The following is a 25455-nucleotide window of genomic DNA, read 5'->3' on the forward strand; positions in this document are numbered from 1 at the left end:
TATGTTTGTTTATTGTGCATTGAGATAAATATAAATCAATCAGCAGTTAGTTTGTATTTATTTAAGCCATAATAACTCAAGACATAATAACACAATAAAATCCTGATTTTTTTAGTAATCTCAATTTGGAACCAAACTCTTCATATTTGCGAGGCCATGTTTCATTGAATTATTACAAGTTATATTCCTTTATAGTTAATAAGAAAACTTGAATGAATAACAACATTGATGCATTTCATTTATTGATATAATAAAAACACTTCCACCAAATATGCATTTTGAACATGATTTCAAAAGAAAAAATGAACTACCCAAGTGTTTCCGTCGACTCCAAACTTTATTGTTATGCATAGATACAAAATACACTTCTGTGAAGTAAACACACTTCAGCGTTTACTAAGGATAAGAAGGAGCAGAGGGCATTAGATGAATGGGAATGTGTACTGTCCACACGTCTTTATGCCCCCTAGAAAACAAAGGTTCAACGAGCCAGCGTGGGTTTGAGAGTCTTGTAAGATATTTCTGATCGAGTCCAGTCAAGCAGGCTGCTTTCTCTAGCTCTCTCATCTCTTCACGTGGCACATTCTCAGGACAGAGCCACGTCTCGCCAACATCCACAAGACCTGCACACATACAAATCATACAGGTTATAAACTACAGTGACAAGTACACTATAACAGAGATATGAGACACTGTACAGACATTTCTACGAGTAAATGTAGTTATTCTAACTAGTAATATGTAAATATATGACTTTATATTTTAATTCAAATACATACTATACACTCAACTAAAGGATTATTAGGAACACCTGTTCAATTTCTCATTAATGCAATTATCTAATCAACCAATCACATGGCAGTTGCTTCAATTCATTTAGGGGTGTGGTCCTGGTCAAGACAATCTCCTGAACTCCAAACTGAATGTCAGATTGGGAAAGAAAGGTGATTTAAGCAATTTTGAGCGTGGCATGGTTGTTGGTGCCAGACGGGCCTGTCTGAGTATTTCACAATCTGCTCAGTTACTGGGATTTACACGCATAACCATTTCTAGGGTTTACAAAGAATGGTGTGAAAAGGGAAAAACATCCAGTATGCGGCAGTCCTGTGGGCGAAAATGCCTTGTTGATGCTAGAGGTCAGAGGAGAATGGACCGACTGATTCAAGCTGATAGAAGAGCAACTTTGACTGAAATATCCACTCGTTACAACCGAGGTAAGCAGCAAAGCATTTGTGAAGCCACAACACGCACAACCTTGAGGCGGATGGGCTACAACAGCAGAAGACCCCGCCGGATACCACTCATCTCCACTACAAATAGGAAAAAGAGGCTACAATTTGCACGAGCTCACCAAAATTGGACAGTTGAAGACTGGAAAAATGTTGCCTGGTCTGATGAGTCTCGATTTCTGTTGAGACATTCAGAACTTGGCGTAAACAGAATGAGAACATGGATCCATCGTGCCTTGTTTCCACTCTGCAGGCTGGTGGTGGTGGTGTAATGGTGTGGGGGATGGTTTCTTGGCACACTTTAGGCCCCTTAGTGCCATTTGGGCATCGTTTAAATGCCATGTCCATCCCTTTATGACCACCATGTACCCATCCTCTGATGGCTACTTCCAGCAGGATAATGCACCATGTCACAAAGCACGAATCATTTCAAATTGACAATTTCACTATACTAAAATGGCCCAAATCTCCATCAACTGCAAGATGCTATCCTATCGATATGGGCCAACATTTCTAAAGAATGCTTTCAGCAACTTGTTGGATCAATGCCACGTAGAATTAAGGCAGTTCTGAAGGCGAAAGGGGGTCAAACACAGTATTAGTATGCTGTTCCTAATCATCCTTTAGGTGAGTGTACAGTGTTTGTGCAAAGGAAACCCTTTATTATCCGTGGTAAAATACTCTAATAGAAAGCTTTCATAAAATGTCGGCAATAGCAAATACATCACAAGCAGCACAAAGCAGAATATTCCTTTTTATACATGTGTTATTACAAAGATGTATTCAGTTTAACATTATAATTTCAATTGAATTATTCAATAAATACCTGCAATAACACCACGCCCAAACCTTTCTCCCGACTTCAGAAGTTGATCAATTTGTATGGGTGTCATTCCCAGTCCATCTGTCAGGATCTGTCTCCAGTCTTCCCCTTCCCAGTTCCTCTGTGCGATGTGCACCGCTAGAGTGCAGTTCCGCGTCTCCGCCAGCAGGGGTCTCCAGCGGGTCTCTATTGTTTTAACACCATTCAACACAATAGAAGCGTACGGCTGCCGAAATGATAAACAAGACACTTCTAAACTCATTCTTAGACGGCATTTATCATCACTATCTACACGCTCAAATAAGACGCTACATCCAACCGCAACTTGCCCACCGGTTTGTGGTTTGTTCAATGGGTCACGGCTGCCGTTTTTAAAATAGGAACCGTGAAAGTCCGTCCATATGTGAGATAAACATGTCACGTTTAAACACAGAACAACACCTCGGTGGCGCGACTGGATCCTACGCTTCCTGTTTTTAAACCGCTGCTCATAAAAGACGAGACACTTCTATGAAATAAAGGACAAATTATAGAAAGAGCGCCCCCTAGAGCAGCTAAACGCAAGTGAACTGGAAGACCGGGGCTAGTTGTCACACGGGAAAGGTGACTCACAAGATCTGAATTTGTGTTCTTTTCTAGGAGTGATGACCTCTGGGAAATATTTTTGAGACTAAAACGTGCCCAACCAATTTGGCTACAATTGTATACACTGTGGATTATTGAGAAGATACTCAAAGGTGTATGTAAATCATTCTTTCAGATATAAAAAAGAAATAAAGTGGCAGTTTTCAGACTTGACATCAGATGTAAAGTCTTTGTATGAAACCTTGGCTTTCTACAACATGCCAACCATAGTTAACATGTATGGAGGACCAAACCTGCAGAATAAACATATATATATATATATATATATATATATATACATGAATAAATAGAGAAACAGATGAATAAATGTGGTTTATAGGAAAAAATGAATAAACTACTTGATAAAATAAATATCATTCATTGTTAAAATATATTTTATATATTTAAAACATTAATATAATTTTATTAAAAATGAATCATATTTATTTTATCAAGTCGTTCATTCCTTTTTTTATTTTCCTATCAATCAAATGTATTCATCTATTTATTCATTTATATATTTATAATTTTTATATAAAAAATGTATTTCTGCAGGTTTGGTCCTCCATACACTTGTTCAGTTGGATCTAAGTAATTGTTAAACAATATTATTATCTATCGATATATTTTCCATGGCTGAAGTGTCCAAATGTTTGCCTCTGCATGTCATTTAGAAATAGCGCCGTGTAGCCTATTTGAACAAAAGCACTGTAATACAATAACAAAGCTGTTTTCAGAAACCATGTCATTAACATTTATTTATTTACTTTAATGTAATATTCTTGTGGGTTTTACAGAATTCGATCTTCTCAAATTCTACGTTTAGATTAGTCCTGTCAACATGTTAAAAATGATGTCATCAATACGTCAATATATTATACCTCAACCTTTTTAACTTTTTATTCGTTACAGCAATTCAAGACACGATTTAAATTACTAGTCAAAATTTAAAATAGTACGTTTTAAAATTATGTACAGCCAATTGAACTACACTTAAAAATGTACAGCAGCAACATGTTTCTACAATGTATCGACATCTTCTGTTCAGTACAAGATGATTCACAGTACCCAAACAAAGTCAAGAGTGAACTTGAGATTTCCCAAAATAAGCAACGAAGCCGCTCCACGATATAGTGTGTCTCTCATTGTAGGTCTCCAGACCGCTTACTCTCTCTCATCCTCTCAGCCTCCAGACAAGCTATGGTCCTTATGACCATTTCTGTTTTCTATAGTTGAAACGGTTGGACGTTTCTGGATCTTCCTCTGTGATCTGAGCTTATCGAGCCCGGTGGCTCTCCCCTTTTAGTGGTCAAAGGAAGGATATCGACCTTTGTAGTGTTTCCAGCTGTGGCTGAACATTCAAAGCATCTCAGTCCCATCAGTAGCTGCTTTCATGCCCTGTGAGGATGTACAGATTGCTCACGGCAGATGGATCGTCCGTTGGGGTACTTTGCAAGATTATATCCCTGGAAATGCATATAACAGCTATGTAATTAAAGTTACAATCAGTAATGATATGTTATTAAAAACTACGGCACCTGTTTGTTCCCAAAACTTGAAAAACTCGACTTCTGTCTGTAATCTCCTGAGTAACCTGCGACAAACAGCGAAACGTTTCATATTTTCTTTCTTCTTCATGAATACAGTATTTAGTTAGTAGACAGTACGTTTACCTCATTCGTTTGTAGACTCCTTCCTTTCAGACCGTGTTTCCAGAAGGCAAGAACACTGTCCTGTAAACACACTATATAAAAAAATAGATGACTGGTTTTGAAACACCAGGGGTCTTTATCCTGAAACACAAAATGGCTTACCAAGCGTCTGAATAGGAAAATCCAAAATCAGTTCAGAAGTCCTCTGATCGCTCGGACATCCCTGCAGATTCACAACCTTCACTGTGTCTGTAACGGAGATGAAGGATGTTTGTAGTTTCATTCAAAGCTCTAGCGCTTCTATTCTATTATGGAAACACTTTTATTTAAAAATGAAAAGCAAACCAATGTTATGAACATTATGATCAAATCGGAGACACAATATCATGGATTACACTGGAATGACATGGATTTGAGACACACAGTATCGCCTCCTGAAAGTCTAGTGTGACCACGGATGCAAAGTACAAAAACATGCATTTAAAAATGTCTTACTCTCCAGAGCGATAAGAACAGTGTCCCGGTCCAGTTGTATAACTTGCTTGACCTCCAGAGACTCTCCCTCTGTGAAACCACAAAACTTCACTCAGTTCAACAAAACACCACGGATCGCTTGATCATCACGTAGCTCACTTGAAAGATCATATACAGCCAGGTCATATACAGGTTAAAGTCATTTTCAAACCTTTCCTAAATACATGTAGAAATATGACTGTTGTGGTGCTTAAAAGTGAACATGAACTTGTTTTGTATGGCGTATTTGAGAGCAAGAATTGCAGAGCGTTATTTTGACCAGTTTTCGTTTGCAAATAGAAACAATTGCCCATTTCACATACTATCCATTCTAACTAGTATTCGAAAAAAGAATGAGTATGATCCCAAATCCTAGTATGCTGAAAAGAGTATTCTCAAAGTACCCAGATGGTCTACTGTTTCCAGTGAAAACTCGAAGTGTGAATCCATGTCAGGGGCGGTCTGGCCATCTGGGTCTTTTCCTGGTGGGCCGCATCTAAACATGGCCCAAAACGCGAATGAACATGACGCACTATTAGTGCATGGTATAACTAGGCAAATTGGGACAAAGCCATGATTTTGATTTCAAATTTGGTCGAAATATCGTTAGTAGCTCACAGAACGAAATAAAAACGATCATTTTATCCAAAACATCAGAAAAACTGATTTTGAAATGGTCCTTTTAATTTTTCCCGCGGCTGTATATAACGCGCAAGTAAAAGCAACAAGAAGAGACGCTTCTTTTAAAGTATTGTAAACACAACAGTGTTTGTCAACAACATGAAGAGGTTATAGATTGTAAATATTAACTGTAAAATATAATTGTGGATCTATCCACTTTAATAACACCTGGCGGACTGTACGGCGTGTCATCTAGATGCATGATGTCGAAGTGCATCTTTCCACTGTTGTCTCTTTTGTTGGGTGGGGTCCACACACCCACACAGACCTGTGGCAGCTCCTCAGTTTCCTGTACAAACAGCTCAAAGATGGGCAGAGACTCTGGCAGACTCAGAGAAATGTGCTGAGCAAAAATAAGAGAAGGGAGAAGCAACGTAAGATATAATAAATATTTCTGTCTATTTCTATTTGAATATCACTTATCTCTCCTTTCTCACCTTGAGCTGCATGAACTTCTCCAAAGGCTCGTACCACATGAGAAGAACCAAACCAGTGGGAACAGCGGCGCACAGGAACACGCTGTCAGTGTACGGGTTTCGCACTAAAAGCAGAAAAACAAACGTCGCTGAGTGCACACAAAGTGATTTATAAGATGCAAACTGTCATTGGTCCTCACCTACACTGCATCGTCTGCAGCCCTTGGTGTCTGGGATCTTCACCGATATGGCATATTTTCTGCAGAAAGATGAGAATTATGGCTATTTTGCGAAGTCTCTAGATCTTCCGGCCATTGTGTTCAAGGGTGTGTTATCACCACATAACCGCAAGATCTCGTTACGCTGTGGTTAACAAAGTGTTAGCCAAACCTTTGCACGTTTTAAATGCTTCAAACCTCGAGTTGATCCTCGTGCTCAGGCGATGGGCGTTGATGGCGAGATGGCCCTGTCGACGCTGCGTGTTCCTGCGATGCTCGAAAAGTGCCGGCAGACTGTGAGATATCAACTGCGAAGACTTCCCTGCGCACATCACGGATAAATGAAGATTTGCACGTCGTCCTTATATTATTAAATATCCGTGTTGACATACCTGAGATGGTCATGAGGACGTTGTTCATGGCAAACAACCAAGTGCATCTCTGAGGAAGCAACTGCAAAAGACAAATCTCAAATATTGGTTGTGTGCCGTGGGAAATCGTATCGAAGGTGACGCGTCATGTGTACCTTCTCTATGGTGTCCTCGTGAAGTTCATTAACGTTGAGGGTGTATATACCCTCCTCCGCACCCAGCATAAGGTATTGATCTGTAGGGTGCAAGAAGCAAAACTTGAATAGACGTACTGTATGCACGGCTCGAGAAAGATTTAGGGTAGACATGGTATTATGGCGGTTAACATTACCTCTGGTCTTTGGTAGGACCCATGTAACAGCACAGTAAGTCTTTAAAGGACAGCCATTGAACACTTTGGAGAAGCAAGCTCCCATCTTGAATGCGTGGAATAATGGGTGTTACATCAAAGAAAGCGTTCACAATTGCATTAAGACTTTGACTTGGCACTCACGTGCACTTGGGGTGTAGGTGGCAGTCCATGGACAACAGATTTCTGCAATTAAAAACAGTTTATTCTACTTTAAACAGTAGATAAGACAAACAAAAAGGAAAAGGTGAATCATAGGGCGATGTCAACTGATAGAAATGACATAAAATGTCTACTTATACACAATTTATTGCACATATCCTTATGTGAAATCCAGGCAAAAGTCAACAAAGCATTTGAAAGCATTATTTTCACTATCATTTCAATCCCTGGTCTTACTCAGTCAATATCAAATATATCAAAGTTATATCTTCACATAATGTACTGTACGTTATGTACTATGATTTTAGAAAGAAAACAGCGAGTCACAATAAAATGACTTTCACATCTTTGCACAAAATGTCTCCAAAAAGATTGTAAGTGACGTTATTGTGGCAGAGAAACTGTGTTGTTTTTAAAACACTGCGTCAGAAATCAATGAAACATACCGTCATTATCAATTACATTAAATTGACTTGGTGGCTTTACTTTTGTTATAAGCGCCCACTCACCGAGTCCTCCGTTTTTCTCCTGAGGGTGCTCCATTCCGGCGAGAGCGGACGCTCGAGCGCAGGGAAATTATTCCTGTTTCCTCCTGGATCTGGAGCGACAGAGCTCTCTGAAGCGTCACAGATGCATTATTAACTACTTATAAACATACAGCAAATCCTCAATTGCTACATTACATTTCACGGTTAGTGTAGCACGTATGCTGATGCGGTTTGTCTGCTGTCCATACATGCAATTGTTGTTTATCTTTAAAAGGAATTGTTTTTTATCACTACCACAGTGGGAATATGTAAATGGTAGTTAAAAGTGCCCGAGAACGGTTTGCTTTCCAAAGTAACGCATTTTGAAAAAAAGATACAATAATGTTTCCAATATGGTGGTCAATGACGTCCCGGAAGTGTCAGATGCTGACATTCTTCCAAATATATTTCTCTGTGTTCATCACAACGAAGAAATGTCTACAGGTCTTGATGGGCGAGTAAACCATGACAGACCATTTTTGGTTGGAGTACCCCTTTAAAAAGCGGCACTTATTTAATACTAAAGCAGGCTGGTTAGTTTGTCATAAGTATGCAAATAACTGTTCTTCTCACTGTAAAAGGCGAGATGAAGAAATAAGACAATTTTCTTTTCTCACGGTTCACTGCTGTAATCCCGAGTTTCAATGTCACTAAATAATGTAATGGCGTTAGATCGGTCAGAACTTTGTGACTAGATCAAATGTAAGGACAGATTTCTTATGACATCATAACCCCATACTGGTTCAAACGGTCACATCATAGCTTTTCTCATGCATATGCGTGATATGGTATTATGATTATGACATTTATTTTTGGCCATATCATTTTTCTCATTTTCATTAGAATGTAATCTGCAGGTCCACAAGATAATTTTGTAGTGCATTTTCAAAGTCAGACTTAAGGTCTTCGTGATGCACTGCAAGCATACCAATAAAATATCAGATATATCTTAGATATATCATATAGATATTTCTATATATATCTATTTGAAGATTTGAAAAACAGAGGTATTTGTATTAAATGTGTGGCATGTTCATCTGACCTTCAGTTGGTGTTGAGCAGAGAGACCCCAAACTGGTGGAATTACTGAGAATAGTGGAGTCTGTGAAAAGGCACGAGTTCGTCAGGATGGACATGTCGGAAAGTGTTGAACCCATCAGCAAAGATGAGTCACTGAGTAGGGCGTAGTTAGTGTCAGGGGCGGAGTCTTTTAGAGGGGTGGCGCCGATGAGAGGCGAGGGAGCTTGGATAGGGGGGCAGTGGGATGTTGAGACCACTCTCTTCACGGTGCCGTATTTATCCTCATCGTCCGGCGAGTGCTGTGGATTTAACATACAGGATTCGTGTTATTCCATAAAACCGCCCACTTGTTTTTGCTTCTGCTTTTGTATTGAACCGTTCCTCACCTCAGTCGATGAGCCCCTTTTTATAGTCAAACTCCTACGACAGAGGAAACCAAACGTAAGACATAACTTCACTAATGGTCCTGTATATTAGTAGATTGCAATATATCTTTTCTATCTTGTTTAACGGATAGTCGGTGTGTAGAAACACGCTATGAAAGTTATTTCACCTCTCCATCAGAGCCTCCTCTACACACTCTAACAGACTCCTGCAAAAATATCCAAAGACACAAACGTCAGAACTCACAGTTGGGAATCTAAAATCTTATTTTGCTGATATAATTTTGCCTTGCTTTTCCTTTCAATTCAAATGTAGAATGACATCATTTTTGTACATTACTATTTGGAAAGTGACATAAGCTGTCATAAGTGATTGGAGGATGCCACATGGCCAATCAAATCTCTTATTGTAGTATAGAATAGAATGGGGAATATAGAGATTAGAATACAGAAATAAATGATAACTCACTGTGAGTCCTTGTCCCCACCAATGGAGCTCCAGTCATCACACGCACCCTAAAGCAGAACAGAAAACTCTTTAAAATGTGTTTAAAAGTGTGAGGTGAGGTGCATTTAAAGGGACAAGTTATCCAAAGATGAAAGAATTTTCATTAATGGATGAACTGTCCCTTTAAGGGAGTTAAAGCAGTAGTTCGCCCCAAAAATAGATTCTGTCATTATTCGCTCTCCCTCATGTCGAACTGTATAACTTTCTTTCTTTCTTAACAAATCATATTGAAATTTCAAGAATGTGCCAGTCAGTCGTTTTCATGCAATTACAATGACTAGCGAGTGGAGAATAAAAACAAATATTGTTTGGCCCATACGATTTTATTACACAACTATCATCCGATTCGGACAATATTAGCTTTACTTGAATTTTACTGAACTGGATCCATTTAACATTTTAAGAGACGCACAAGTTAAGATAAAATACAACAAGACAGCATGACAATCTTTAAAGGTGATTTTTGCTATCCGACGCTAACATTAATTCATATTTGACTTAACGTTGAACATTCCTTCAATAAACCAAAAAAGTCTGTATTTTGCTCAAACGTTGGATTATTCAGACATGCGACTCATTGCCTCCATGCAGTTCATAAATAAACCATCTGTGCCATTTTCATGCTATTGCCGATATGGCGATGGTGTTAAATTCATCCAGCATCGGTGTATCCCTTATTCCTTAATATATCTAGATTTGCGATACGTCAAACTGCATTATTTTATTCGTGTGTGTGGTTGATTCAAACATTCCATCTCACCAGATCAGGACAGGGATCCGTCACTTTTCTCATGGGGGGTCCAAACTTCACATGATCAACTGCGAGAGAGAAGAGAAGCAAAAGTCAACAGCCCTTGAGCCAAAACAAACCAATTTTTTCTTTCATGTTCAACTGTATAGTAAAAGCGTGACGATCTACTTTCTGTAGTGTCTTATCTGCGTGATATTTCAAACACATATGAAACCAAACACACCTAAATGAACACATAGATTTGAGATCACCTGTTCGCACTTTAACAAACTGTGCACATTAAAATGTAATGAGATGATAGATTGTCGTTTATCAATGAATTATATTTACAGCACAACGGTAAAATATCCCTCTTTCTTTCCGGACAAACTTTTTACATGGACGAGCGAATGTCCAATTTTCTTGTCTAAAGGACATTAGGCACATGACGATGCTGAATGTCGAGCCCTGTGTGGGCGCTCAAATACAATAGCAGCTCTTGTCCAGCTACCCTTGGCTTGTGACCGTGCTGTAATCCCACAAAGTCACAACAATCGCTTCTCACTCACTTATGTCACGGTCTTCAGATGAGATAAGTGACCATTGTTGCTTTACAGTACTTCTACAATTCTTTGATATGTAAGATTGTCATGTCTGTCTTACCACAGTTCCCATCTGTAAGCTTGTAATAATATTTTCATCTCCAGGTACAATTTAGTAAGAAACGTCAAATTGACATCATCTGGTTTCATCCCGAGGCAAAGTATGTAAAATAACCTTACATATATGAAACAGATGCCGATAGCGAGGCAAAAGATACAGATTGATTCTTTGAATATAGAAATGAGCAACTGTGTGGCATTAAAAAGTAAAGTCAACACATAACCGCCCATATTTACACATCATCAGCACTTAGTGGCTGATGTTAATGTTTAACAGGGTTTGTGATCACTAGTCCTGTGTATTATAATATGAACAGGACTCACATTGTTCTTCAGACAGGGTTCTCTGACCTGGAAGATGTTTCACTAGAGAATGAATCTTATCGGGAAGAATACTGCATGTCTGTAAACACACACACGCACACACACAGACAGCAGAAACACAAAACGACATTTGATCATACAAACAATAATGTACAAAGTCATATCCAACTTAGTTTCATTTAGACTAACTAAACCGTCATAGCATCTGGCCCACAATGCAGCTCGTTGACAATTTATAATAGACCATCTCGGACATATACTTGATCACTTGACATATAAATGTTTCATGTTGTTTGTGTTGAAATAGATCATATCACAACCGACCGGTGTACAGCCTGAATGAATAGCTGCACAACAACCAAAATATCTCGAACAACTAAATAATATTTATCACACGTTTAAAAAAATGATGTATGAGGGATTTGTTTGTTTCTACATTATATTTGTTAAGCATTTAAACATTAAAACATCATAAGTGTCGGAAGCAAAAAATCTTTTCATGTATGCAATGAAAATGTTTTAATGGAACTAGTCATCCGAAAATGAACATCATGCCATTTCAAACTCTGAAATCATTTATCATATATATATATATATATATATATATATATATATATATATATACATATATAAATATATATGAAAAAATTAACATGTTTATTGTGTCTGTTTATCAAATAAAAATAATTGAATTATCACAGGGATTACTTTTACATGTATATTTTAATTTCCAAATTTTGTTCCATGTCTTGTTTGTTTATTGTATGGAAAAGTATTTAAAGAGATACTTCAATTCTGTCATCATTTGTTGACCTTCGAGTAATTTTTCATACTATGGGAGTCAATGGGGGGCAATTGCTGTGTTCATCAGAGCAAAGGAATGAATAAAGGTCAAATGTGAGTAAATGATGACAGAATTTTCATTTTGGGTGAAGTATCCCTGTAAGTATCAACATTTACTTTGAGTTCTGCAGAAGAAAGTCATATGAGTTAGGCATGAGGATGAGCAAGTGATGAGAATATTTATTTTGGGGTGAACTATATCTATAAAGAAATCTACTAAAATCATGATTTTCATCCGTTCACCTCCAGGTCGCTCTCATCCATAGTGTGTGTCTGCTGCAGATCAGGATTATTGACGGTGTCCAGCAGCTCTATGGCCAGGTTACGGGTGAGCAGCTGTGTTACAAATGCATGCTGAAAACACACAAGATAAGTCCTTTAAGTCAGTTTATTAAGCCCTTTATTAAAGATAAACCATCACACTATACATCACAGAGGTAAGACGTATTTTCCAGACATGCACCTGTAAGAGTTTTTCAGCTGTTGGTCTTTTGCGAGGGTTCTTTGTCAGCGCCATTTTGGTGAAATTGTGGAATTCAGTGGACCTAGTATTGCAAAAAAAAATTAATTTTGCTGACTAAATAATATTTGCTTTCAGTGCAAAAATGAAAAGTAAATCATGCTAAATTGTCACCATTTGCTCTTGTCCTTTAGCTTGGGAGGCTGAAAACTGCTCTTGGACATCAGCATCAGAGCTCTAAAAGAAATGAAAAACTTCAAGTTGAAACACGATTACTTTTTATCTGCATTTTCATGTTGTTTTGTCAAATGTAACATCACAAACCCACAGGAGAATATTGAATATTGTATCTACATCATAAACTATTACAGTATTGTATTGTATTGTGTTACAGTATATCATATAAATATAGTAACTATTATTATATGTTTGTTTACGTTTGGAGAAACACTGTTGCAAAGACTCAAAATAGCGTTATAAAGCATAGATGTGGTTTTAGAATTTGGCATACATATAAAATGTGCTAGTTGTAGAAGTGGTGCGGTCAGTTTGCACTTAGCTCGAGAAGCTTTAATAAACTACTACACCGTTGTTTTGCTTGTCACGTACTTGCACATACTGTATGACATCACCATTTTCACAAATTCACATTTTTGTTGTTAAAACGTGCATTTTGAATTGCCATGGTTTTTTAAAGGTCCAGTGTGTGAAATTTAGCGGCATCACGGGGTGAGGTTGAAAACTGCAACCAACAGCTCACTACACCGCTCACTCCCCCCTTTTGATGCACTATGGTGGCTAACACAGAACGAAAGTGCGATTTATTGTTCTGCGTCAGATCTACGAGGTAGCCTACGCAGAGCACCATCAATTACGGCCTAGTCTGACTTGCACCTCTCCAAAAATATAACAACCTGTCAACTCGACGCGGACCGCAAGCACTGTGATTGGTCTGCTTGAACACCTACCTCAGATCAAAAAACTCTACGATAGCGTTGTGTTTTACTCGTATGCATTTCCGAATTAGTTAGGTTTGTTCTGTATTTAACAATTCAAGCTGCAACAAAAAACACAGTTTATTTACATATATTACTGGTTAATGCTTACATCCGAGAGCGTATACAACAAGCCGTGTCTTCTTTGTCGCTTGCCTTGATACTGCCTGCAACATGCCCACGGACACTGCCTGCTAGCGGTCGCCATGTGCACATTGGCACGGACAACAACGCACAAGTATAAATAAAAACCCAAGCGTTGCCTATGCCGTAGCTCTGATGCAGAACCATAAAGCACGCTTAAGATGAAGGTGATAACGTATCAACGGAAATCAGTTTAGGTCTACTGTAGAAACAACATGACAAATACCATGTAAGGGGCCCTGCGGTGTATATAGATAGAAATGACTCATTCTAAGGTAATTAAAACATAACGCTTCATTATGTCCAGTATATTCCATTTCTGTCAATAAACCTCCAAAAAACACAGCACTTTTAAATCAATGGCAGAATGCATTAAAAGTTTTCAGTTTTGAGTTTAGTTAGTAGACATGTTAACACTCTCTTACACGCTGATGTCCCCACCATGCGACTTATAAACACTTTCTCGTTCGGCCAGCTTTACCAGAAAGCACAAGCAGGCTAAAACAGCATTTTTACAAGTGAATAACATAACAAATCATCACCACTAGCCAACCAAACCTCAACAAGGCTCTGTGGTTATGCACCTCATAGGATGGAGATCAAACATCGGTGGCTGCAGTTCTGCCAGTTCAATGCCTGTGATGCCCACCGCCCAGATATCACAAAGCTGGTTATAACCGCCTTTTCTTTCCACCGCCGCGACCTCTGGAGCCATCCTGAGGGAGAACCATAGAAAAAACTATATTAGATAACATTTCAGTATAGGGGCCAATTCTCAATATTAACTAGTTGTTATTAGCATGCCTATTATTGGCATATTGGCTGTTTATTAGTACTTATAAAGTACTTATTCTGCATGTCCGTACTCCACATCACTAATCCTACCCAATACCTAAACCTAACAACTAGCTTACTAACTATTAATAAGCAACAAATTAAGAGTTTATTTGGGGGAAAGTCGTAGTTAATGGTTTGTTAATAGCCCCCTATACTGAAGTGTGACCCAATATTACATTCCAAGATATCAAAACATCATATTATAAAAACGATATACACTAATAAAACAACCAGACGGAAAAGGAAAGAAAAAAAATGGTTGATAAAGCTTTAAGGCACCCAAAAATAAATAAATAACAATAGATAATATAAATAGAATTGTGTCACACAAAATACTGTATGGGTAACACATTAGAGGAGAGATCTTTGGGGGGTTTGGGGGGTGGGCTATACCTTTAAATCAGGTTCTTCTCTCTGATCACGTTCATCACGAACAGTGTAAAAACGAACTGAAGGAAATGAGTGTTTGTGTGTTTGAGTGACAGCTCGCATCTGTTTAAAGCGACTCACCAGTACGGCGTCCCGATGAAAGACTTCCTCTTAGCAACAGATGCGTTGATCTCAGCCGCCACTCCAAAATCCGCTGAGACGGAGGGGAGACAAATGACAAAATCAGATTTAAAAGAAGAGTTTTAGGGAATATACGTGTGTGTTGGACTTGTTTTCAGGGTAAACCCAGACTGACCTAGTTTGACATCTCCTCTCTCTGTCAAAAGAATGTTGGCACCCTGTGGACAACCGAGAATGACACAATAAGAACATCCACCACACTAACGTCACACACACACACACACACACACAAAGTGCACATCTCTCGACAGATAAGGAAGTCTATTAATATGACAATATATCAAACACATCTAATGCTCACAATAATAGCTTAAAAACCAATATTTACTTTTATGTCTCTATGCATTTTTCCAGCCTGATGGAGATGATGCAGACCCTGTAAATAAACAAACAAACAAACTCTAAACAAGTAAACAATAGGCTTCATAACATAATCCTGTGTTATTTTGCTTGTGAAAAGACGAAAAGATTGGTTTTACAGGTTCGCTGACCTGTAAAACCAATGTATGGTGTAAAGATTATAAGTAAATGTGTCCTCACCTGAAGAGTCTCTCTGCATACGTAAGCTATCTGTCTTTCTTTCAGAGGGCCGGTGACTGCAGAAAAACAATGACCTCATTTAGACCAAACATTAATCCTCTTACAGACAATAATCACTTTCTACAGAAACACTGTAAGTGCACATGACCCTTCATATGAATATGAAAACAACATATGGGAAGGCATGGTTTCAAAACCATAAAACTAACTTTGTTGGATCACACGCTACTTATATCTTAAAAGTGTGTTATCAAATCAAATGATTCATAAATAAAAAGTATTATGCAGCCCTAATAATGTTAAGGAACATACAAATTATTACATGCATTAATGGTAAATATATCATCTCAGTGAAATACAGATCTTGTACTGTACTGTACTGTACCATGGTAAATGTCCTGCAACGACCCTCCTCCACAGAATTCCATACAGATCCATAACTTGTTATTTCTGTGGAATACGGAGGTTACGTTGTTAGTTTCACTTCATTATACGGTGTGAGCTTCTACAAACTGCATTCAAAGGTTTATTTTCTGTTTCTTAAAGAGCTGACCTGAGGTAGCTGCCGAAATAGGCGACAATGTTTTTGTGAGTGCAGTCTTTCATCATGGTTATCTCATGTTGAATGCTTGAAATATCGTCACCTGACAGAACAAAAGAGATGTAAATCAGGGTTTGCTTTGTTCGTGGATTATAAACAGCATGGATTTGCAAGGATTAAGAGACTGGTGTGAAATAAATTCAGACCCAGATGTAAACAATTCAACAGCAAATATTTCAAAGCATGATATTAAGGGTCTCTTAAAGGTCCAATGTATGAATTTTAGCGGCATTAAGTGGTGAGGTTGCAAATTTCAAACCAATGGTGATGATTCCCTTCCCCTTCAAAGCACTACGGTGCCTGACACAGAACTAAAATGTTGTTACGTTTTTGCTTCTTTGCTTAGGGAGATAACGTATTTGCCAGTAATATCTCCTTCTAATATTCATTTATAAAAGATGACAGAACGTAACAATGTGATGATGTGATATCTTAAGTATCGATTCGTTTGTTTCTATAATTAAATATTTTCAATTTTATTTTGTAAAATGTAAATGATCATTTATTTGCTTTGTTTACATTTTATAACATTTGTTATACCTATGGCGTTATCGTTCATTTCTGCTCTTTAGATATCCATAAAAAACATATCAGTTTACAATATTACACATATTCATTAAAATCTTGCTAAAAAAATAAAAACAATACAGTTTATGTCTTACCAGGGTCCAGTTTGACCACTTTGATAGCTGCAATGACTGACGTCTTAATGCTACGGGTCTAAAAAGACAAAGAACAAACTGAATATAGTTTACACAACGGATAGATTACAGCATGTTCATATGTAGGTTTGCAACAGATGTTGCATCAATTGGCAACGTCTATTCTGGTTTTTAGTGTGTCCCATTCAACTTTCACAGCACTAAAGTTTCCACTTATAACCGTAATGTTAATACACATGATTATGTGATCATATTGCAACTGTTTAACACTTGATAAAGATTCACAATGGTTACAATCTCGCTGTCTCCCTACACTTTATTTTGAAAAAAAGAGACTTAAAGTTTGATTTATAGGTTTATTATATTGCTATCACATTAATATCATTACTTGACTTCATATCATTTTTGGCCAAGGTAATCGTAACGTGAAAATCTGATAAAGTGACGGCCATAGTTTCCTCATTCCTTTATATTAACGCATTTCTAGTGTAGTCTAAAGTCAAAATACTCTACACATATTTAGAAATATAATTTCTATAATAATACAAATGTGACCCGTCTCATCCACATCCAAGTTTTGACACAACACCACAGAGTGGATCCCCTCAAAATCTCTTAAATTGAATCTTCGACCAAAAACGCAACCATACAATTTCACGAACTACACTCTGTGTCAGTTTGGTCGACGCATGCCACAGAAAAAAAAATGAAGCCGTCTGCTTGTAACCATGGCAACCAGCACCCAATAGACACTGGAAAGGTGAAGTAGAGATGAAAAAAGTGGCAGCGCTCATTTCCTGTTTTCTTTCCTGCTGTACCGAAACACATCCTGCAATGTGTCTATCTCTGTTATCGAGGCCAATGATTCATGTTTGTTCAGGCGGATTGATATAAACGGCCAATCCACCCCAGCAGGGCACAAGGTCACTGCGTGAACATTTCAGAATGACAAAAATGCTGCAATGTAGTGTAAACCGAACATTTTATCTTTTGCTTCCTTATATGCACAAATACGGCACAGTTTTTGCACTGGGTTGTGAAGTTGGCACATCCATCCATTCTATGTATGTGTGTAAAATGCAAATCTGCTTTTGTTCATAATCGCATAAAGTGTTCAAAAAGAGATGGCCAGAAGGAGGTAAAACCGGTCTATGCATGCAGGAATGCACTTCTTTTAATGATGTCAAACATGCACGGTCTGACTGTCATCACAGGCACATGGGTGTTACTGAACATCAATGAGGTGTGAAAGTTGAAGTCATACAGTACATGGAAGACCAGTTGATACGCACCAATTCCATACTGGGAATATTGTGCCTAAAAATATTTTTATACACGTTAAAGCAGAGCAAAATGATGGGTAACCAAATTTGTTGTGTGTATTAAATCATAGTAACCACATAACCTACCATGGTCTCTCACTATAGAAACCACCACGGTATTTGTAGTAAAACTATGGTAATACACATTTTCATCAACCTGGCAAAAGAAACGTGGTTAGTACACCATCACTGTAATAAAACAGTGTTTTATTTGCTCAGGGAAGACGTTAAAGGTGCAAGACTAAGAATGAAGATGGTGTTTATTATACTGCACGACTACAATTAAATTGAAGATGAATCACATCGTTGGCACCTGTTATCTTACCTTAAACACATCGCCGTAAGTCCCGCTGCCTATGCGATGTATCAGCTCATAGTCCTCGAGCGGATCCGTGTGCGACACGCCGATCGCGTCCATAGCGGCGCGGCATTGATCGCTTTCTCACGGTGCGATAAACTCACCACTTCCTCAACATCCGACAAACAAGTGCACTACACTACACTACACACTACAGCAGAGACAGACTGAGGGCGTTCACTCAGGAAGCTTAATGAAAGAGTACGGGACAGAACACAATGCACGACGCGACGTATGATGTCAAGTTTCTGGATGAAGTTACTATCAAGGCTTGAATTAAAACGGATTAAAGGACACTTCTGCAGGTTTGATCTCTGCATTGGCACTTCACACATCTATAGAGACACACGTTGTTTCGATGGAAAATAAGGAATGGTTTACCATAATAGACAAATATATGTTTTTTTAACTAATTAAAACGAATTATTTGACAGTTGATTTTCTGTGGCCATTTGCTTTTCTTTGTCATTTGACCGAGTGCTTTTCTTCAGTACATTTGTTGTCTTTTTCTGGGAAAGAAATCTAGATCTTAACAAATGTAATATCGATTCTGCATTTTATTATGTAATATTAAGGTGAACTTTGGCACCGGTATTGCTTGAGTACATTTACAGTACTTATTAAAAATTGTTCATTTCTTTTTAAATGATCTTATTAATAATCGTGTGTGTGTGTGTGTGTGTGTGATCTGAAAACGTGTACGAGCGCCACCTAAAGGCCCGTGCGCGTCGGGAGACGAGACCGCAACATTGTTCCTACACACAGCATTTGGTTACGCTTGGATTACGGCAGACAGTCGGTCATGCACAAAAACTGAACACATCATTGCCTCTTATGATAATAAAACCGCTCTTAATATCCACACTCTTATTTATGGGTACATTGTGATTACAAAATGTAGTGTATGTTCACGCAAAGACACTTGTATAACATCTGCAAGTAAAATATAAAAACCCCATTAGTTGTCAGGAACGTGGTAGGGAAGAACCCAAGCGCAGGCAGCAATACGGGGTAACACGAAGTCTTTTAATGAAAACAAAAACCCACAATGGGGGAATAACAGGGACCACGACTAACTACAAACACTACTCACGTGGGAGCAAAAACTGGAGAAAACAAACGAACGAGCACAGGACAATGAACACGAGGATGTTTTAAAGGGAGACAGGCAAAGGATAATTAACAAGGGTCAAGTGCGGGTACTGAAACACTCAGGGAAGGTTAACGAGGAAACGAGATGGCGGAAACAAACACACGGACCAGAGAGAGAGCAAGAAAGCCGATCGAACCAACATCTCTCTCTCACATAAAACATAAGACTTTGTCATGAATCTGCCTCAAGACCAAGAATAGACATGACATGAAGGCAGATTCATGACATTAGTTTTTATAATAGAGTATAAATAGAATTAAATCTTTTTTAATTCCTGACTTCTTTATTTCCTAAACTTTGCATATTGTTTCCCTTAGATATTTACTGTAAATGTGCATCATTGTTAAAATTAGTTAAGTACACTTAATTATGCGGTAAATTGCAGTAATCTAAAGCGTTACCCAAAATTGCGAATACTTTATATCTCACTATTTATCACAAAATATCGAAATACAGTTCAGCGCAAAATAACATTAAAAGATTCAGAGAATCCAACAACTTGTCTCCTTAGTTATTCAAGTAAAATATATGTAGATATCAAATTATATATTTAAAAGACTAGAAATACGTCACATTACGATGCGCTGTTAATAAGTATTTCCAATAGATGGCGCTGTTACCAAGGTGGAGTCTTTGACGGAAACAAGAGGAGTTTCCGTATGTTACATCAAAATACGTCCCGACAGTCGTTTACGTTTATAAAAGCGATTCGTCACGCAAATAAAGTGACACAAATAAACAAGAGATATCTTTTTATTGAAACGCATTACACGTGGATATTGTTCATTTGGGAAATGAACGCATTGAACGCATCGCTTTGAACGTCGCTGTCAGTAATGCGGAAGTAAACTTTTCAAAGCCCAAGTCTTCATTCTCCCAGGTAAATAACATTTCGTTCATATTTGTTTTTCTAATGAATAAATTTGATTGCTTGTAATAATACGTGTTAGAAATTGCGTGGAGAGTCTCTAAATACAACCATGGTTTTATTATAAAGGGTAACCATGTTGTTTTTGTAATGTTAGATTGCTCATCGGTTGTTATTACTATAGTTTTACTGAAATAGCATGGATAATCTACATTTGCTATAGAGTGACCATGGTAAATTTGTGCTATTGTTGAACCATGGTTAAATTTCATAAGTGGTAGGCAAATCTTGTTAGAGAAGTTAGCTTGATGTTTGAGGTTTGTCAGATTGCCTCCTTCTTAATATATAAAACATTATATATTATTTAACATAGAAACGTTTATTTAACGGGGGCGTTATAGGGATCTGTTATGTTTAATCTAATAAGTTTTGATATGCACAGGTATATCTCTTTTGAATTCAAGTACACAGTGAACTATGTTGCCTTGAAACTCATATTGGGGCCATTCATTTTATATTCGCCCGTGGCTGTCCTTGCTTGCCAGGATGGCGGTGTTAACAGAATAGGTCACGTGACTGCCGGAGCTCTATACCAACTCAATACCTGCGATAAAGATTCATGTCAATAACATTTCTCATGATGTCCTAGTAAGTCATACTCTTTGGGTTTAAGTATTTATGTATTTTAACTTTTTTATTTGATTCTCATAGATGTCCTCTGCAATGATGGAAGGTTCTTCAAAAAGCGATGCCACAACACAGACCTCTGTTGCCGTACAAGTTCCCTTCATTAACCTCTGCACAGTTCTGGAGAAAATCCAAAAGACCAAACTCCGACCAGATAAATCCACGATCCTGAAAGACTTCATAGATTCTTGGAGGAAGTTCCATGCGGCTCTTCACAAGGACAATGCAAGCACTACAGACTCTTTCTACCCAGCCATGCGTCTCATTGTGCCTACATTTGAGCGAGAGCGAATGGCTTACGGCATAAAAGAGAACATGCTGGCCAAACTTTACATTGAGGTCTTGGGTCTTCCTAAAAATGGGCCTGAAGCAAACAAACTTCTCAATTACAGAGCCCCGACTACATCCCAAGGGGAAACAGGTGACTTTGCCCTCACAGCATACTTTGTCCTCAAAAACAGATGCACTAGCAAGGGAAATTTAAGCATCAAAGAAGTCAATGACTTTTTGGATTCAGTAGCGTTCAACAATGCCAGCAAACAGAAGGATCAGGTGAAGAAAAGCCTTTTACAAGTGATAACCCAGAGCTCAGCTTTAGAGCAAAAGTGGCTTATTAGGATGATCCTTAAGGATATGAAACTCGGCATTAGCAAAGAAACGATACTTAAGGTTTTTCACCCAGATGCACCGGAATTTTACAACGTCTCTACAGATCTGGATAAAGTGTGCAGGCAACTTCACGACCCATCCGTGTCGCTAAGTGAGGTGTCCATTAATCTGTTTTCTGCTTTTAAACCAATGCTGGCTGCCGTTGCCAACATCGGACAAATTGAGAAGCAAATGGGCAACCGCCCGTTCTATGTTGAGACGAAGCTTGATGGCGAACGCATTCAGATGCACAAAGATGGAGATGTGTACAAATACTACACCAGGAACTCTTTCGAGTACACGCAACAGTTCGGAGCCTCTCCACTGGAGGGCTCTCTCACTCCGTACATTCACAACACCTTCAAACCTCACGTGGTGAACTGCATTCTGGATGGAGAGATGATGGCCTATAACCCCACGACTGAGACCTTCATGCAGAAAGGCAGTAAGTTTGATATTAAAAGGTTGGTGGACGACTCGGATTTGCAAACTTGTTTTTGTGTGTTCGATGTGCTGTTGTTAAACAATGAGAAATTTGCAAACGAACTCCTCAAGAAGCGTTCCGAAATTCTTCACACCATCTTCACTCCCATCAAAGGCCGTTTCCAGCTGGTTTCTAAAGCCGAAGGGCGAACAACGCAAGAAGTGGTGAACGCTCTCAACGAAGCCATTGACAATCGGGAGGAGGGGATTATGGTTAAGGACCCCATGTCCATCTACAAACCCGATAAACGTGGTAAAGAATGGCTAAAGATTAAACCGGAATATGTCGATGGTCTAATGGATGAACTCGATCTGCTCATAGTGGGAGGCTACTGGGGGAAAGGCAGGAGAAGTGGAATGTTGTCGCATTTTCTTTGCGCCGTGGCCGAGGAGCCGAGTCCCGGGGAGAAGCCCACAGCGTTCCACACGCTTTGTCGCATTGGATCGGGCTACACTTTGAAAGAACTTTACGATCTTGGACTGAAGTTGGCCAAACATTGGAAGATTTACAATAAAAACAATCCTCCAGCGTCCATCTTGTGCGGAATAGAGAAGCCGGAGGTCTACATAGAACCGCGAAATTCCGTCATCCTGCAAGTCAAGGCGGCAGAGATCGTTTCCAGCGAAATGTACAAGACCAGCTGCACCTTACGCTTCCCCAGAATAGAACGAATCCGAGAGGATAAGGAATGGCACCAATGCATGAACTTGACCGAACTCGGTCAGTACCGTTCCAAGGCTTCTGGAAAACTTGCGTCCCGACATCTACACATCCAAGCAGATCAACCTGAAAAGAAGAAGCGTAAAGTTGCGGCCAAGCCCAAGAAGACCATCGGTATCATCGACCACTTCCGATCTCAGGATTTATCAGCCATCGCCAAAGAGACCGATATGTTCGAAGGGGTGGAGTTTTGCGTCATCAACGGAAACGAAGAACGCTCCAAGGTGGAGCTGGAGAAGTATGTGGCACGCGCTGGAGGTATCGTTGTTCAGAACCCTGGAAGGGACACGTACTGCGTGATCGCCGCATTGCAGAACATGAGGGTGAAGAACCTCATCTCTTCAAACCAGCACGATGTTGTGTGGGCTGCCTGGCTCGTGGAGTGTCTGGAAAAGAAACAGGTGGTACCGTGGCAGCCCCGTCACATGATCCACATGTCATCCCCCACGAAGGAACACTTCGCCAAGGAGTACGATAAGTACGGTGACAGTTATTACGTCGACACAAATGAACAGCTGCTCAGGGATGTGTTTGGAAGAATCAGACAAGTAAATGCTGAGGTTTCGTCTGTGGCACAGGTGGAAGCGAAGTACACTTGGGATGACTTGCACACTAGCATTTTTAGGCCTTATAGTGCATACTTTGACCGGTGTGCTGACTTAGGAGATCCGCATACGTTTATCAAGGGTACGTGTCTGGACACACGAGCCTTAGAATTTAGATTTCATGGTGGTTCCGTTGTGGAGAAACTGACGGAGGGAATCTCGCATGTCATAATAGATGATGAGGGAAGGATTTTGGACTTGAAGACGATAAGACGTCTTTATAGGAAGAAGTTCAAAATCATTCGGGAATCATGGGTGACCGATTCTATCAAATCAAGCCATGTGGTGGAGGAGATTGACTACCTCGTATAACAATGAAGGCTACTACACAAAGTTTTAAAACACTGATTTTTTTAAATAGCTATTTTAAAGACTAATAAAGAAAATATTGTTGTCAGAATTTTAATGAAGAAGATAAGGGTGTTGACTTTGCTTACAGTGTAAAAATGCTGTTTAAACAATGCTGACATCATATCCATCTAAAGGTGCATGGTTAGTTTTGCTCTGTTCTAAACGAAAATGGCCATTCAAAATCAGACATACTACAAAAAAGATTGACACTTTTCAACATTTAGAAATACTGATTAAATTGAAAATTTGAAATGGTCTTTTATGTTTTCCGTGGCTTTATGTAACTGCCAATCTGCTATAAACAAAACAGATTTCATCAGCTATTGCTAAACATTCTGGTCTTTCTCTTTTAACGCTTACTGACACCTAGATCAAGTCAAAGGGCAGTTCCCCAGTGGCTGCCCTCTCCAATAGATCGTATCTACACAAGCTACTGCTCCACTCATCATTCTCAGGTCACCCCGCTGCACATGTCTCATCATTTCCTAATCACTCTTGATCTCGACCTAACTTCTCCAGACACTACACATGCTTCCGTACAGATCACATTCCGGTGCAACCTACGAACATGCTCTCCCTCCCACTTATCCTCTGCGGGTATCTTGGATACTAACAGTGTCACCGACACTATTTGCTCCACAATAACTTCCTGCTTAGACAGCTTATGCCCTCTTACATCTAGGCCAGCCTGTGCATCCTCTTCTGACCCTTGTTTTTTTGATGTTCTCCGTGAGCATCGTGCCGCAATCTGCTGAGAGAAAGTAGCACAAATCAAAAGATCCTACTGACCTCTGACTCTATCAGTATCTCCTCTCTTCTTTCTCTGCTGATGTCTCCTCTGCAAAAACTTAGTACTTCCACACTAGAATCAACAACTCCAACCTGACTCTCGTGCTCTCATCATAACGCTCAGCAGATACCCATGACTTAAGGCTACCGAAATACAAACAGCTTTGGAAAGGGCTTGAACCCAGCTTTTCTTTGGTGTCAAAACCTGTAATATGTACATTTTCACCATGTGTTGGGTTTGCCCAGATTGCATCACAATGATTAATTCTTTTATGTTAATTTTCTTTTCATGTAAAATGTTATTTTCCTGTAAAGGAAGCGTCACTAATCTTTCAGCTGTCTAGTCTGAAATATCCATTATATCCACCCTGGCCTACAACACAGAATCAGAAGATCAGAAGAATCAGAATCACATGGAAAACTGGCATTTTTAGACATCTAGTCATACTGTTTTTTTTTATCTTGCTATATCAAAAGTTTTTGTTTATTATTATAATTTTAGTGCTTTAAACCTATTATAATTTATTTCTGAGGCAACATTTCGATTTTTGGATTAGTTTTTAGGCCAGTATTTAATTTTTATAAACAGAAACGTTTTAAAAGTTTAAATTTTAGTAAAGTAAAAT

At 38.8% G+C, this 25455-nt stretch overlaps 3 protein-coding genes across 6 annotated transcripts; 1 reads left to right on the forward strand and 2 right to left on the reverse strand.

Moving 5' to 3' along the window:
* Positions 1 to 42: 42 nt before the first annotated feature.
* On the reverse strand, positions 43 to 2529 carry LOC306911411 (protein EOLA1). Its single transcript, XM_079486740.1, has 2 exons — positions 2056 to 2529; positions 43 to 623 (listed from the first exon to the last, which is right to left on the reverse strand). Exons 1-2 carry the CDS (start codon positions 2312 to 2314, stop codon positions 397 to 399), a joined length of 486 nt encoding a protein of 161 aa, XP_079342866.1. The 5' UTR covers positions 2315 to 2529; the 3' UTR covers positions 43 to 396.
* An 881-nt stretch (positions 2530 to 3410) lies between these two features.
* map4k6 (mitogen-activated protein kinase kinase kinase kinase 6) lies at positions 3411 to 18995 on the reverse strand. Of its 3 annotated transcripts, XM_079486091.1 has the most exons (32): positions 18492 to 18995; positions 16845 to 16902; positions 16135 to 16225; positions 15967 to 16031; positions 15582 to 15637; positions 15370 to 15417; positions 15157 to 15199; positions 14982 to 15054; positions 14219 to 14350; positions 12670 to 12732; positions 12499 to 12580; positions 12279 to 12389; positions 11193 to 11271; positions 10237 to 10295; positions 9438 to 9484; positions 9139 to 9177; positions 8972 to 9005; positions 8608 to 8884; positions 7548 to 7654; positions 7021 to 7062; positions 6859 to 6943; positions 6683 to 6762; positions 6549 to 6609; positions 6355 to 6478; positions 6139 to 6197; positions 5960 to 6063; positions 5691 to 5865; positions 4824 to 4892; positions 4491 to 4577; positions 4350 to 4420; positions 4215 to 4270; positions 3411 to 4142 (listed from the first exon to the last, which is right to left on the reverse strand). In XM_079486091.1, the coding sequence occupies exons 1-32, from the start codon at positions 18582 to 18584 to the stop codon at positions 4055 to 4057; spliced, it is 2658 nt and encodes an 885-aa protein (XP_079342217.1). In that variant the 5' UTR covers positions 18585 to 18995; the 3' UTR covers positions 3411 to 4054. The 3 variants fall into 3 exon arrangements, 2 of the variants coding, with proteins under 2 accessions (XP_079342217.1, XP_079342216.1); XR_013788230.1 differs by having other exon boundaries at positions 6143 to 6197; positions 6683 to 6943; positions 18492 to 18647; XM_079486090.1 differs by having other exon boundaries at positions 6683 to 6943; positions 18492 to 18647.
* On the forward strand, positions 18667 to 25315 carry lig4 (ligase IV, DNA, ATP-dependent). 2 transcript variants are annotated; one of them, XM_079486094.1, is made up of 2 exons: positions 18667 to 18829; positions 21257 to 25315. In XM_079486094.1, exon 2 carries the CDS (start codon positions 21257 to 21259, stop codon positions 23999 to 24001), a length of 2745 nt encoding a protein of 914 aa, XP_079342220.1. In that variant the 5' UTR covers positions 18667 to 18829; the 3' UTR covers positions 24002 to 25315. The 2 variants fall into 2 exon arrangements, with proteins under 2 accessions (XP_079342220.1, XP_079342219.1); XM_079486093.1 differs by lacking the exon at positions 18667 to 18829 and adding an exon at positions 20449 to 20557.
* The last annotated feature ends 140 nt before the right edge of the window (positions 25316 to 25455 follow it).

Source organism: Barbatula barbatula, assembly GCF_947034865.1.
Source record: "Barbatula barbatula genome assembly, chromosome: 22".
Lineage (NCBI taxonomy): Eukaryota > Metazoa > Chordata > Actinopteri > Cypriniformes > Nemacheilidae > Barbatula > Barbatula barbatula.